At 44.2% G+C, this 14,080-nt stretch overlaps 1 protein-coding gene across 1 annotated transcript; it reads left to right on the top strand.

Moving 5' to 3' along the window:
- The first annotated feature begins 671 nt into the window (after window positions 1-671).
- On the top strand, window positions 672-14,080 carry NDUFAF3 (NADH:ubiquinone oxidoreductase complex assembly factor 3). The gene is made up of 5 exons (XM_060238264.1): window positions 672-984; window positions 6,229-6,421; window positions 7,819-7,885; window positions 12,783-12,883; window positions 13,741-14,080. Exons 1-5 carry the CDS (start codon window positions 905-907, stop codon window positions 13,849-13,851), a joined length of 552 nt encoding a protein of 183 aa, XP_060094247.1. The 5' UTR covers window positions 672-904; the 3' UTR covers window positions 13,852-14,080.

Genomic DNA, 14,080 nt, shown 5'->3' with positions numbered 1-14,080 from the left:
ACCCTATGCAGAGCTACTCAAAGTCCAGTTGATTTAAGCAGCTGCCCACATGCTTGCCACATATTAAGCTTAAAAAACAGGAAAGCTCAAGAGGATAGAGAACTTGTGCGGAATGAATTGGATGCAGTGTTAAATGGTGAAACGGAAGCGGGAAGAAACCACAACAGCTGAAGATATTAGGTCATTTGCTGTTTGGGTAACTTGAGCTTCTTCATATTAAGGGGAAAATGAACATTTAACTCAAGGACACAACAGTACTGGGCTGGGCTAGTTGCAAAGGGAGCACTCCTCGTTGACTGAGTGTATCTGGTGCATATTAAGCATGCAAAACACTAATTGAGTCGAGTAAATACAGCTTCCCTCTTCCCTCCACTTGATCCTCTCTATGTAATAATAAAAGGAAGCGCTGGACCTCACGCCTCCCAACCTTGTTCCTATCATTTTCCCCACATTCTTTCTGCTGTCTATTCCTTCCTCTCTCTGCTGTATTGAGGCATTACCGCTTCCATTTGTTGTTTTATCTTTTTAATTTCTTGCCGAAGCTCCCCCAACCTTCAGGCTCCCACAGGTCTATGACAATTTAGCAAGCCAGGCCCTTTCACACAATCCCGCCCAGGTTTTGTACTCGCTACCCAAGGCCATTTAAACAGCCGCCAACCAGAGCCCTAAAAGCACTTGGGAAGCCAGCTAGTCGTCTATCTGAACCCGTCGTCTTCCCTTCTTACGTCTCTTGGGAAGCAATGGATCCTGGGAGTTGTGGTCTTTTGAATTCATGCAGGTTACTCTGCCTCCCTCTACTGGTAGCCCTTGAAAGAAACCGGAAAGCTGACTGGGGAAGGGATCTACTTTGTGAGGATCTCGCGGTTCCAACTGTTTGAGAGCCCATCGCTTTGCTCGTCGTCTCATGGCTGGTTCTCTGAGATTTCTTAGTCCCCTTCTGGGTTGGAGATTTGCCGCTGCAGCAAAGCCCCTTTACTCCAGCGGGTAGGTACGAAGCCTGAAGAGATCTACCTCCAAGGTCCAGTAGGGACATCTGGGAGCCTGGGACTAGGTGGTGGGAAAAGGCAAAGAGAATCAGGGTCTTTGTAAAAAGTTTTATTCAGAACGTAAGCTTTCGTGTGCTCTCTAAGCACACTTCATCAGACGAGGAATCTGGCACAGTGAGCAGAGCCATACATAGCTGGTAGGCAGTGGCCCAGAATGCAAAATGGTACAGATTTAAGAACCAGTGACAGTGAAGTAAAATTATCTGGTAGGCAGTGATTTAGAATGTAAAACGGTACAAATATAAGATTCAATGACAGAATAGTAAAATTAACAAATTGAGCAAACCTGAGAAGCATGAGCATGTGAAATGCATGAGCATCTGAGAAGCATGAGCATGCGAAAGCAACAAAACAGTAGTATGTCAAAATGTGAGAGTGTCTGTCAATGACTCTATTGGATGTGGAATCTTTATATACCAACATCCCACACCAAGATGGATTACACAGGGGTGACCAACAGTAGCTCTCCAGATGTTTTTGCCTACAACTCCCATCAGCCCCAGCCATTGGCCATGCTGGCTGGGGCTGATGGGAATTGTAGGCAAAAACATCTGGAGAGCTACCGTTGGCCACCCCTAGATTACAAACTGTACAGAATGTCCTCCATTCTGTTCCGAATAAAACTAAGTTGGTCTTAAAGGTGCAATCGACTCCTATTTTGTTCTACTACTTCAGACCAACACGGCTGCCTACTTGGATCTTTGTAAAAAGTTGTTCTTTTCCCACTGTGGAGGGATATGACAGTAGATCTGTTTAGGGCAGGCGTACTCCACCCCCATTCTGTCCCTTTAAAATTGTCATGTCATGGAGAAGTTCAGTTGCTCAGATTCATCCCTTAATGGCGTCTTTATTTCATTCATTGCATTTTTAAAATCACACCTTGTTTCCAGGCAACTCAGATCTCATCCATTCTCACAACAACCCTGTGATGTAGGCAAAACTGAAAGAGAATGTCTCATCTGAGGTTGCATCTCCCTAGACTCACCAAAGTGATGCCAACCACTCTGCAATACTGGCTGTTTTCATTTTTGTGAATACATTTCTGTCAGACATTGCGCTGTTTAAAAGCACAGGATTCCTGCTAGGAGAAAAAGATGGTAATCATACCTTTTGTGTTACTGGAACAAGTCAATGCCCAGAAACTCTGATCTCTTAGCCATTGTGAGATGCAAGACTCTGCTCTAGACCAAAGAGTTGTGTGTGTATGTAGGGGCGGTGGGGGGGATCCTATCCTAGAACATGTGTTGTAATAAAAAAAAATGGCCAGGTTTCCAGATCAAAGGATACGGCACCTGGCAGGCATGAACGCCCTACCATTTCATCCTGGAGCCATTTCAAATATCGAGTTACTTCTGTATGTTTACTTGGTGAGAAATACACTCTGCACATGTTTGGGGATAATCTCTCAATGCATTGCTATTTATGACATTATGATGTGGAATGCTGTAAGTCCAATCTCGTCATATCTCGGGAGCTATATTTGGTCAGTACCTGGAAGGGAGACTTTGCAAAGGAAAGCAGTCGCAAACCCACCTCTGCTTAATCACTTGTCTTGAAAACCCTCTGGGGTTGGCATATTTTAGCTGCAACTTGATGGTACTTTATGCACACACACATGTATGACATTTATAATATTGTTTTCTTGTATTTTTTTTTAAAGAAAACAACGTAAGGTGTCTAACAAATACAAACTGGTGAAAGCAGGCCAGTGTCCCTCTCTCTCCAGCAGAAAGGCTGGCTGCTGATGGAGCTGGGTACATGTGTGTGTTGGTTTCTGGTTAGGCAGACTATCACATGTTTAAGACCTGACTTGGGCACTGAATGTAGGCTGAACCCTGGTCAGATAAAGTCCCATTTATAAAGTTTCAATATGGCTCTGGTTGCCTGTCAAGCTGTACTCCAAAAACACTGAGTGGGATAGCCGAGGATGTGGACATTGCGGTGGTATAGAGTCAGTCATTGTGGATGGAATCACGTTTGTGTCTGGATCCCAAAGGATTGTATTTACGAGTCTGAAAGCTTGGGTTGGCATAGAGCCCTTGTCTATTTGTAATATGGAGTTTTAAAACAGATCTTTGTAACACTTTGAACCCTTGATGCGGGGAGTTGCACCAAGAGGATCTTGGGTTTTCAAGTTAGAGTGTGTTCAGACATGACTTGGCCCTAGAAATTGTACTGGAACTGAATCTGTGAACTAATAGGATAGTGGCAAATCATTAATAATTTGGAGTTGTGAATAAGTAGTGAAGTGGCTGAATTTGAGGATGACAATAAATCGTTCAGGGTGGTGAGAACCAGGGAGAATTGTGAGACACTCCAAAGGGATCTGTCGAGGCTGGGTGAATGGGCATCAGCGTGGCAGATGAGGTTCAATGTGGCCAAGTGCAAAGTAATGCACATTGTGGCCAAAAATCCTAACTATAAATACAAGTTGATGGGGGTGTGAACTGGTGGAGACTGACCAAGAGAGAGAGATCTTGGGGTCATGGTAGAAACTCACTGAAAATGTCAAGACAATGTGCGACTGCAATAAAAAAGGCCAATGCTATGCTGGGAATTATTAGGAAGGGAATTGAAAACAAATCAGTCAGTATCATAATGCCCCTGTATAAATCGATGGTGCGGCCTCATTTGGAGTACTGTGTACAATTCTGGTCACCACACCTCAAAAAAGATATTATAGCGTTGGAAAAAGTTCAGAAAAGGGCAACTGGAATGATTAGAAGGGTTGGAACACTTTCCCTATGAAGAAAGGTTAAAGCGCTTGGAGTTTTTTAGCTTGGAGAAACATCGACGGAGGGGTGACATGATAGATGTTTACAAGATTATGCATGGAATAGAGAAGGTAGAGAAAGAAGTACTTTTCTTCCTTTCTCACAATACAAGAACTCGTGGACAGGGAACCTTTCCTTTCCTTTTCCAGGTTAGAATGGATAAAGGGAAGTACTTCTTCACCCAAAGGGTGATTAACACATGGAATTCACTGCCACAGGAGGTGGTGGCAGCTACAAGCATAGCCAGCTTCAAGAGAGGATTGGATAAACATATGGAGCAGAGGTCCATCAGTGGCTATTAGCCACAGCGTATTGTTGGAACTCTCTGTATGGGGCAAGTGATGCTCTGTATGCTTGATGCTTGAGGGGGGCAACAGTGGGAGGGCTTCTCGATTCCTGGCCCCACTAATAGACCTCCTGATGGCAATTGGTTTTTTTGGCCACTGTGTGACACAGAGTGTTGGACTGGATGGGCCATTGGCCTGATCCAACATGGCTTCTCTTATGTTTTTATGGCTCTGAAAAAGTATCACCACTAACCATAGCCAGTGTCCACAAATCTTGGATGAAGGAACTTGTATTTTAGGTTAAAAAATATATAGCTCCCAGTAAGACTTCAGAATCTTCAGACAATCTGTCATTGGTTTCAGAACTCATACCAATAACAGGTTCAATATTCCTGCGTTAAGTGCATAATTTCTATAGTGTTCATAGTTGCACACAAGACTGGGGCAATTTCAGTTCCACTTTAAAGAGGTTTGTGTTTTCACTCAGAATCTAACTGTACATTACATAGGCCTTGTGTTTCCATCATCCTGTATCCACTCAGTCATGTTGACCAGACATGCTGTGGTAGTAGTTCCATACTTGGAAATTATTTCTCAGGCTTGTGAGGGTCTGGTTTGGATTGGGACCATGTCATATAAGGAAAGGGGGATCAATCCCCTCCCTGTGCTATTTTCCTGACTAGAAATTGCCTTCTCCAGGAGCGTATATTTGCTCTGTTTGGAAACTTAAATGTACTGTTTGGAAACTTAAATGTACCCTTGAATTTCCTCAAGTGGCAAATGGCTCCCGGGGCCATTTCAGGTCAGAAGGATGGTACAAGGGGAAAGCTTACATCTCCTTTCTCCACCTACTTGGGGATGAAGATCCAAGGACAGAATTTTCAAGCACATCTAGTCAAGAAAATGCAAGGATCTATGTATTGTATAGTTGGGCCCTCAAATTTCACAACTATTTCTGCTTCCTGTGTATTATTAATTGAGGCCTGTACCCTTCAGAGCCACTGTTAATTGTTTCCTGCTAAATATTGCTTGCCATGGATTTGTTAACACTGCCTAAGTGTTGAAAGCTCTGCACTGGCTGCCCACTTGTTTCTAGGCACAATTCAAAGTGCTGGCTCATATCTTTAAAGCCGTAGACTGCCTCCTCTTATATTGTCCAGCCTGTCAGCTAAGATCTGTCTCATAAGCCCTACTCTGCTTCCTTGCCTTCAGAGACAAGATGGGTAGCAACCAGACACCAGACTTTCTAGTAGCAGCAGCTTCTAGTGTCCTGGCCCCACTGATTGACCTGATGGCATACTAATGGACCTGTTGATGGCACCTTGTTTTTTTGACCACTGTGTGACACAGAGTGACACACAGTTGGACTGGATGGACCATTGTCCTGATCCAACATGGCTTCTCTTATGTTTTTAAGTCACCTCATTGAATTCCACCCTACCCCCATATCCTTTTCAATATCAGCATTACCGATGAAGCGGGAATTGTTTTATGGTTATTGGTATTTTCAGACCTAATTTTGGACAGGAGCTCACAGGAGGAGAATTCTGGAACCTCTAAATTTTATTGTACTCTATCTTTCTATATTTCCTACCCCCCACCCCCCCACCCCATACTTGCTTCTAGTCTTCATTGTTCAACCCCGCTGTGAGAATTTTGCTAAACTCTAAGATTTGACCAACTCTCTTAATGTTTTTCCCCACCAAAAAAAAGAAAAGGGTGAGGGGAGGGAAAAATCCAAAACATATAAAGCAGACAGATGGAAATCTTAATCATGTCACTGTGGCCACATGGGAGAAAGTAATTTTAAAAGTATGATGGGAGTTAGGTTTTATTAGGACAATTATAATTCAAGAAGCATTTAAAGGTAGATGCTGAGCTGATAGAATTTAGTACACCTTCCGGTGATGTCAGGGGTGTGTGGCATATGCAAATGTTATGCAAATGAGTTGTGCTAATAAGCTCCGGCACCTCTTTTTCTACAAAATGACCGCTGGGTATTTTCAATTGCATCATCCTTCCAAACACAGTATTCCTGATATTAAGGCAAAGTGGTGGTTTGGTGATCTTATGGCAACGTGAATCTAGTCTGTGACGTCTTCTCCACACTCTTGATGCCAGGCAGCCTCAGCGGGGTCATCGCCTCACTCCTTCTGATGATGAGATGTACCAGAAGACGACCATCCAGCGCTTGGAAAGCGAATCCCAAGACATCATGTTTATTGAAAGTTACAATGCCTGGGGCTTCACCATCAATGGTGACAAGGTGGTAGGGCCTTGTGTTGTCTTGCCAAAAGCCATCCTCCAATGGAATGTGAGTATAGAAGAGTTTCAGCCCCTGAGGGATCTTGCATTCAGGACCCTGAGTTCAAAATTTGCTTTGTACATGAAGTGGCGGAATGTTGTAGGGTGGACTGTGCCACTTCATACTGCAGGTGGATGATCACATTTTGGAATGCTCCCCCATGTTAAGAACTCCTTAAAGCAGAAAACTAGTGCAATAAATGGGAGGAGAGGGGCACTTTTATCTCAGCTACACTGGTTTTGCATTTGCATGGAGTTCTGAAAGGGAAATTCAAAGCCTGAATCTGTCACCTGAATCTGAAGCAGTCACTCTTCTCCTTTTGCCCTGCATGTGTGAACCAGTCCTGAAGCTGGCATGCCATTGTCTCATGCCCCAGTCTTGACAGGAGAAATGGCAGACAACTGATATTAAGGCAAAGTGGTGATGTTGTTTGCACTGCTCTCCCCATCCCAAGTCATACTTTGCTATATAGGTGGCTGAGGGAAGGAAGGACAGCCTTGTCAGATATGGAAGGGAGGTGGCAGGGCCTTTTTTAAGCAGAAACACAGTTCTGGCTGGCTTGACAACAGGGATGTGGCCTAATATGTAAATTAGTTCCTGCTGGGCTTTTTCTTTAAAAAAGAGCCTTGTGCGAAACAATGGTGCTATCAGGGTGTGTGGCCTAATATGCAAATCAGGGTCGTCAGAAAGCGGGGGGAGTGGAGGGAAATGTCTGCTGGGAACTCTATTATTCCCTATGGAGATTTATTCCCATAGAAAATAATGGAGAATTGATCTGCGGGTATCTGGGGCTCTGGGGGGGCTGTTTTTGGGGGCAGAGGCACCAAATTTTCAGTATAGCATCTAGTGCCTCTCCCCAAAATACCCCCAAGTTTCAAAAGGATTGGACCAGGGGGTCCAATTCTATGAGCCCCCCAAAAAGGTGCCCCTATCCTTTGTTATTTCCTATGGAAGGAACGAATTGAAAAAGTGTGCGGTTCCTTTCAATGTGATGGCCAGAACTCCCTTTGGAGTTCAATTATGTTTGTCACACACCCTTGCTCCTGGCTCCACCCCCAAAGTCCCCAGATATTTCTTGAATTGGACTTGGCAACCCTAGTTGCCTGCTGCTTTTAGGTGTGTTTATTATAAAAATGTGCCCCAAAGCAAGCAGGTTTTAATCTAACTGTGGCATAAAAAGGAGTCCTAAAACAGGGCTCTTAAGCTCTGTGCTACCATAGAAGTGTTGCCTGCAGGAGTTTCGGAATGGCTAGACAGGTATTTGCTGGCGGGGGCGGGGTGCTTTAGGGAACAGGCCATCTTGCCTGAAGGCCAAGTGGTGGGACTAGATGAATCACTGGGCTTTTCATGTCCCTCCTTTTGGTTTTATGTGGTCCACTGACCATTCTCCTGCATTTTTTTTCCAGGTTGGCACATACAAGGATATCACGGCTGAGAGTCTCACACTATTTCGCCTGCTGGAACCCAGGATAGGTATGCACGCCAGTCCTATATGGATTCCTTCCATTATGGTGGGCTCGGGAGTAGCATGAAAACTTCCTAGGGTTGCCAATCCCCAGGTGGGGGCAGGGGATCCCCTGGTTTGGAGGCCCTCCCCCCGCTTCAGGGTCGTCAGAAACCGGGGGGGAGGGGAGGGAAATGTCTGCTGGGAACTCTATTATTCCCTATGGAGATTTATTCCCATAGAAAATCATGGATAATTGATCCATGGGTATCTGGGGGAGCTGTTTTTGGGGGTAGATGCACCAAATTTTCAGTATAGCATCTAGTGCCTCTCCCCAAAATACCCCCCAAGCTTCAAAAAGATTGGACCAGGGGGTCCAATTCTATGAGCCCCAAAAGAAGGTGCCCCTATCCATTATTTCCTATGGAAGGAAGGAATTGAAAAGGTCCCTTTTAAATGTGATGGCCAGAACTCCCTTTGGAGTTCAATTATTCTTGTCACAGCCTTGATCTTGGCTCCACCCCCAAAGTCTCCTGGCTCCACCCCCAAAGTCCCCAGATATTTCTTGACTTGGACTTGGCAACCCTAAAACTTCCTCTGCTGCGTAAGTTAGGAGTAAATGAGGTTTGCCAGTATCTGACCTGGACTAATCTAAAGGCTTGATCTAAATATTACTTAAACATTAGTGCTGTTGAAAGTGTGTGCATGGAAGCTTTAAAAAAACAAAGGCTTCTTTGCTGCTGCCTGTTTCTGTGAATCTGGCGGAGGCCATCACATTTCCACACTGCTGGGCATCATCTCTTTCTCTTTACACAAGCTGGAGCAAGAGGCAGTGTTCATTCTTTGGATGTTACCATGTAGACCTTAGTGGCTATGGGATGTCATCATGATGCCACATGCGTCCTGTGGATAAAAAATCTATGGTGCCCAGCGGGGAATATAATGGCAGATTCTGCTAAGCGGGTTTAACACGTTGCCTGAATTTATGCATCCCCCTCGAAAGTCACCAAAGTGTCCTTCTAGCTTCACAGCTTGTGAAATGGGTGACCGAGTTGCTGTGTCATCTCAGCAATGCTAAAAATGGGCTCATCACCTGTCAAAGAGCTCAGACCAGCTGATGCTTGGTTCCCAGGCTGTGTACAAGGCCATTCCTGGCTCAGCTTCGGCAGCTGTGCACCTTTACTTCAGAGAGATGGTAGAAGATCCATAGCTGAGTATTCTGTGGTGCTTTTTAGTTAAAAGCAACTTCAGGAGGAACCTGGATTATCCTGGGGAAGCTGCAGTGGGAGGGTGGTATTTTATCCCTTCTTCCATACCACTTTCCCAGTCTGAGAGTGATCCTAAACAGGTCTGTTCAGAATCCTACTTACGTGCATTAAATGGGGTTTATTTTTAGGACTATCAATCCACTCACTCTCCTACAGCTAAAATATGTGTTTTCCTGATATAACAGCATTGGGAAACGTTTTGGTTGGAAAAATAAGATAACAAAACACAAGACACCATGGTCTCTAAACAAGACAAAAACAATGATAAGACCACATAATTTACAACAAACATACATACATTATAGCGTAGAACCAGGGGTGGAATTCTAGGAGCTTCTTTTCATATTAGGCCACACACCCCTGATATAGCCAATCCTCCAAGAGCCTACAAAGCTCTTTTTTGTATGCTTTTGGAGGATTGGCTACATCAGGGGTATGTGGCCTAATATGCAAAGGAGTTCCTGCTAGAATTCCACCCATGCGTAGATTGATAAGGAGATATTGGTGTAGTTACAGTACATGAATGGTGAAAAACCTTTTCAGTCCAAATGAGGTGTTCTACAGATATAGTCCCAGAACCATACCAAGAATGAAATAGAGAGCTCAGGGATCCTTTTCTCTTATTTAGAAGCTTGTCTCTTGTTCAAGAGAAGTCCCATTGGCTAGTGGAAGAAAGGAGAAAAAACTATTTCATTCTTGCTATGGTCCTGGGACTACATCTGTTTGGATTGAGAGGTTTTTTCATCGTTCATGAACTGTTAATTACACCAATATTTCTTTACTGTTCTACATTATAATATACTTATATGTACATTTGTTGTAAATTGCATGGTCTTATTGTTTTTGTCATGGTTGGGAACATGGCAGGGGGGAAGAAACACCCCTTCCCAAAATGTGAGTACGCACATGTGCAGTTGCTTGAACTAAAAGGAAAAGAAGCACATGGGAAAGCCAGTGATGGATTTCCCAGTATTTTGTCCACTGCTACCATTCAGCTCTAGGTTTACTGGTATCAAAACTAGTCAGATTTCTAGCGCAAGGTGCAAAAACTGAAACTGGAGCTATATTGTAGTATGTTGTAATACATACACAAAAGTGAGTTGCTACTGTAGCAAAGGGTACAAAATAATAAGTCATTACTAAATTATGATTTACCCAAAATATAACCATTAATTAGTTCAGTTTCAATTTTTGCATGATTTTAAAATTATTCTGAGGAAGAACGGAAAGAACCTACCTAGGAAACTCATCAGATTGTGATTTGCACTCAAGCAGCAAGTCAGCAGGACCGTTTTTCTTACCTGCCTATTACAACTGTGATAAATATCTTTTTATGGAGCTGTTGGTCTTTGTTTGGTATAGATCTCTGTTCTTTCTGTACATTTTTGAAATTGTTGCATAGACTATTCCCCTTTCAACATGGTGTCTGAAATTGTTTAGTGTTTCATATATGGGTTCAATATTATGCTTTAATGTTCTGTGAATAATATGTTTTGTGATTGGGGTATAACTTATGCTGTTTTGTAATGTACTTTTTCACTGCTGCAGCACACTGGGTTGATACTGAGCTACCACTAGAACCCCGAGATCAATAGTCCCTCTAAGCTGTGGAGTTTTGTGAGCAAAAAGTCTACTTTGTGAACCACTGACATTAAAGTTGTGAGCTACTGCATAAATTAGCTTGCTCTGGGGCCATTTTTCCTGAGCTAAGACAAAATTTTGTGAGCCAGAGGCTGAAAATTTGTGAGCTAGCTCACACTAACTCAGCTTAGAGGGAACACTGCCCAAGATCTTTTTATCTCTCAGTCTCAGCAAGTTAAGACCCCATTAGCCTATACTTGAAATTGGGACTTTTTCTTCCGATGTGCATCACCGTGCACTTATGACACTGAGCTTCCTTTGCCACATTGTCACCTACTCACCCACTTTGTGGAAATCCTTTTGGAACTCTTCTCAGTCAGCCTTGGTTTTTGCCGTCTTGAATAATCTGCAGACTTATCCACTACATTCCTCAGCTCTAGTTCCAGACCATTTATGAATAAATTAAATAGTACCAGACCTAATACCAGTTCTTGTGGGACCCAACTGCTTACTTTACTCCGTTGTGACAACTGTCCATTTATTCCTACTCTTTGCTTCCTGTCATTTAACCAATCTTTAATCCATAAAAGAACCTGTTTTCTTATCCAGTGTCTGCTAAGTTTACTCAGGTGAGGTACCTTGTAAAAAGCCTTTAAAGTCCAAATATATAATGGGTGTCAAACTCATGAGGGCTGGATCTGACATAAATGGGACTTTGTGGGCCATTCATAAAATGTAATGCCAGTAGTGGAGATATAAACTTTATAAAGGATACAGACAAACACAATTAAAGGTATTATTATTTAACTTAAAATACAAACATGCTTAAAGCTCTTGCAATGTTTTGTTTAAAATGGAAATGATGGGGAATAGTGGGATTTGGCAATGCAATTTTTAAAATAAAACATCAAGAAAGCACAAGGATCACAGCAGAAACTAAAAATATAAAATGCTCTGAGCAAGGGAAAACATGAAACAGCTGGGCATTGCAAGCTTTTCCCCCTGCCCCAGGTCTACTCAGATTGGCAAGGGCTCTCCAGTGCAATATGCTCCTTTGGCTGTGGGTTCCCATGTTAGAGTACTCATTAGACACCAGTTCTCAGTTCCATTCAGAGACAAACGGGCTTAAAGCATCAACTCTTTATTTGCAAGGACACAACTCCAGGAAGCGTGAGCTTCAGCTGGCAATAGGAAGGCTGAAAAGTGAAAAAGCAGGGAACTTCAGCAGCCTCAAAGCTTCAAAGGGAGGACAGGAGGGGGAGGGGGGGAGAAAAGAACCCTGTGGGTCTGATTAAGGCTTTGGGCAGGCCGGACATTTGACACACCTGGTCTACAGCATTGTTTACTTTCTCAAAGAACTCCAAAAGGTTGGTGAGACAGGACTTCCTTTTGCAGAAGCCATGCAGATTTTCCCTCAGCAGGTTTTGTTCCTTAGCAGAGCCAGATCGTAGAGCCACACCAGTGTATGTCTGTTGCAAAGGCTGCTGTTCACTTCCATCTTAAGTCCTTAATCGAAGGGTTCACATGGCATAGAGTATGGGTATCAAACTCATTTGTTATGAGGGCCAGATCTGACATAAATGAGACCCTTGTCATGCCGGACCATGTGTGTCATAAAGTGTAATGCCAGGTAGCAGAGATGTATACTTTATAAAGCACAAACACAATTAAAGATTTTTAAAAAATTAAAACATGCTTAAAACCATTAGCACTCATTGGTCTTAAGGGTGATTTCTTTGTATCTCTCCTGTGTGATCTAGGGAATGGGACAAAGGAAGCTTTGGCTCTTCCTTCTGCAAGGGACCAGGAGGGGGAGGAGCCTCAGCCAATAGAAAGAAGAGAAGTTTGGCACAGTAGCTCTGCTGCACAATTGGAAGAGTCTGGCAAAGCAAGCTATCCCTTCCCCTTTCCTCCCCGAGGAGCCCCAGCCAATGGAGAAAATAGAGGTTTTGCTTTGTAGCTCCTGAGCAAGCCTGGTAAAGCAAGCTGTGATGCAAAAGGACGCGAGAGACAGAGAAGGAAGCAGCCAGTAATGAGTAATGTCTTCTGATTACCTTTCTCTGTTGGCTGCCCTCAGAAATTGTTGTGCTGGGGACAGGAGACAAGGTGGAGCGGCTGGATCCTGCTCTCTTGAAGCTAATGCGGCAATGTGGGATTGCTGTAGAAGTCCAGGACACGGTAAGGCAGAGGCATTGAACTCATTTGTTACAAGGGTTGGATCTGACATGAGACCTTGTTGGGTCAGGCCATGCGTGCCATAAAACATAATACCAAGTACCAGACATACAAACTGTATAAACAGCAGCATCTGATAAGTTCCGAGTTGGTGTGTCCTCACTGCAGGGCCCCATGGGCTGAGGGGAGTGCAGAGGAAAACCTGAATGGATGGACTGGAGAGCCAGTGGTGCAGTGCTAGGCTGATGTTCCTGTGCTGCCTGGAGGGGGAAACAAACCCCTTCCCCATCCCACTTGCCACCAATGCTGAGCCCAGGTCCCAGGATAAAAATGCTAAGTGGCTGGATGCTCCCAAGCCACTATACTAGGGAGTGGGAAGAGAAGTAGAACTAACCTCCCCACCTGTGGAAGTGGGGGGATACTGGGATTGACAGCAAGTTGCAGCACCCCCATGTGGCAGCAACTGCCCCAGGCCACCCAGCAACCAGGCTGCAGCAGAGGATTATTTGCACCCCACCTCCCCTCAATATCCAAACAAGTGATCACCTTCCAGCATCTCTGGAGCTGAAGGCTGAGCAGAGAGGTGTGTGACCTCGCCTTGGAACCATGAGCCAGCATGACAGATGTGGAAGCTCCCAACTTACCAATGAGTAGGGGTGGAATTCTAACAGGAGCTCCTTTGCATATTAGGCAACACACCCCTGATGTAGCCAATCCTCCAAGAGCTTACAAAAAAGAGCCTTGTAAGAGTTTGCATATTAGTACCTTTCAGTTATTCTTGCTTAGATGTGCTTAACTCTCTGTTGCATTTGGAACTTGCTTTGGGCCAGCTTTCTCCCCATGCCTACTTTCTTTCACAGCCCAACGCCTGCGCAACCTTCAACTTCTTGACAAGTGAGCGGCGAGTGGCAGCTGCTGGCCTCATCCCTCCTCCTGGTATTGGACAGCGTGGTAGTGTAGCAGTTGGCTGACACTCTGTGGGCAAGACCATGGGGAGGAAAAGACTGTGGCAGGAGAGAGGAAACCCCTTTTGGTTTTCTGCTGCATTTTGAACTACGGAGGCTGGGGGTCCCTCATGCTGGAGGCTGTCAGATGAGAGAACTGCACTACAGTTTTCCAGCCTTGAGTAACGTGTGTAACATTAATATTGGAGCATAAAGTGTATAGGCCAGAGTGAAGAATAAACATGAAACCACATAA

The sequence above is a fragment of the Heteronotia binoei genome, chromosome 5 (genome assembly GCF_032191835.1).
Source record: "Heteronotia binoei isolate CCM8104 ecotype False Entrance Well chromosome 5, APGP_CSIRO_Hbin_v1, whole genome shotgun sequence".
NCBI lineage: Eukaryota > Metazoa > Chordata > Lepidosauria > Squamata > Gekkonidae > Heteronotia > Heteronotia binoei.
The sequence above is the reverse complement of the archived record's forward strand: the minus strand, read 5'-3'. Positions and strand labels throughout refer to the sequence as shown.

Excerpts from the sequence above, each read along its gene's own strand:
- NDUFAF3 (XM_060238264.1), top strand. The coding sequence starts at position 905 with ATGGCTGGTTCTCTGAGATTTCTTAGTCCCCTTCTGGGTTGGAGATTT. Across the intron at positions 6,422-7,818 it reads AAGCCATCCTCCAATGGAAT|GTTGGCACATACAAGGATAT; the intron begins GTGAGTATAGAA and ends TTTTTTTTCCAG. Across the intron at positions 7,886-12,782 it reads CCTGCTGGAACCCAGGATAG|AAATTGTTGTGCTGGGGACA; the intron begins GTATGCACGCCA and ends GGCTGCCCTCAG.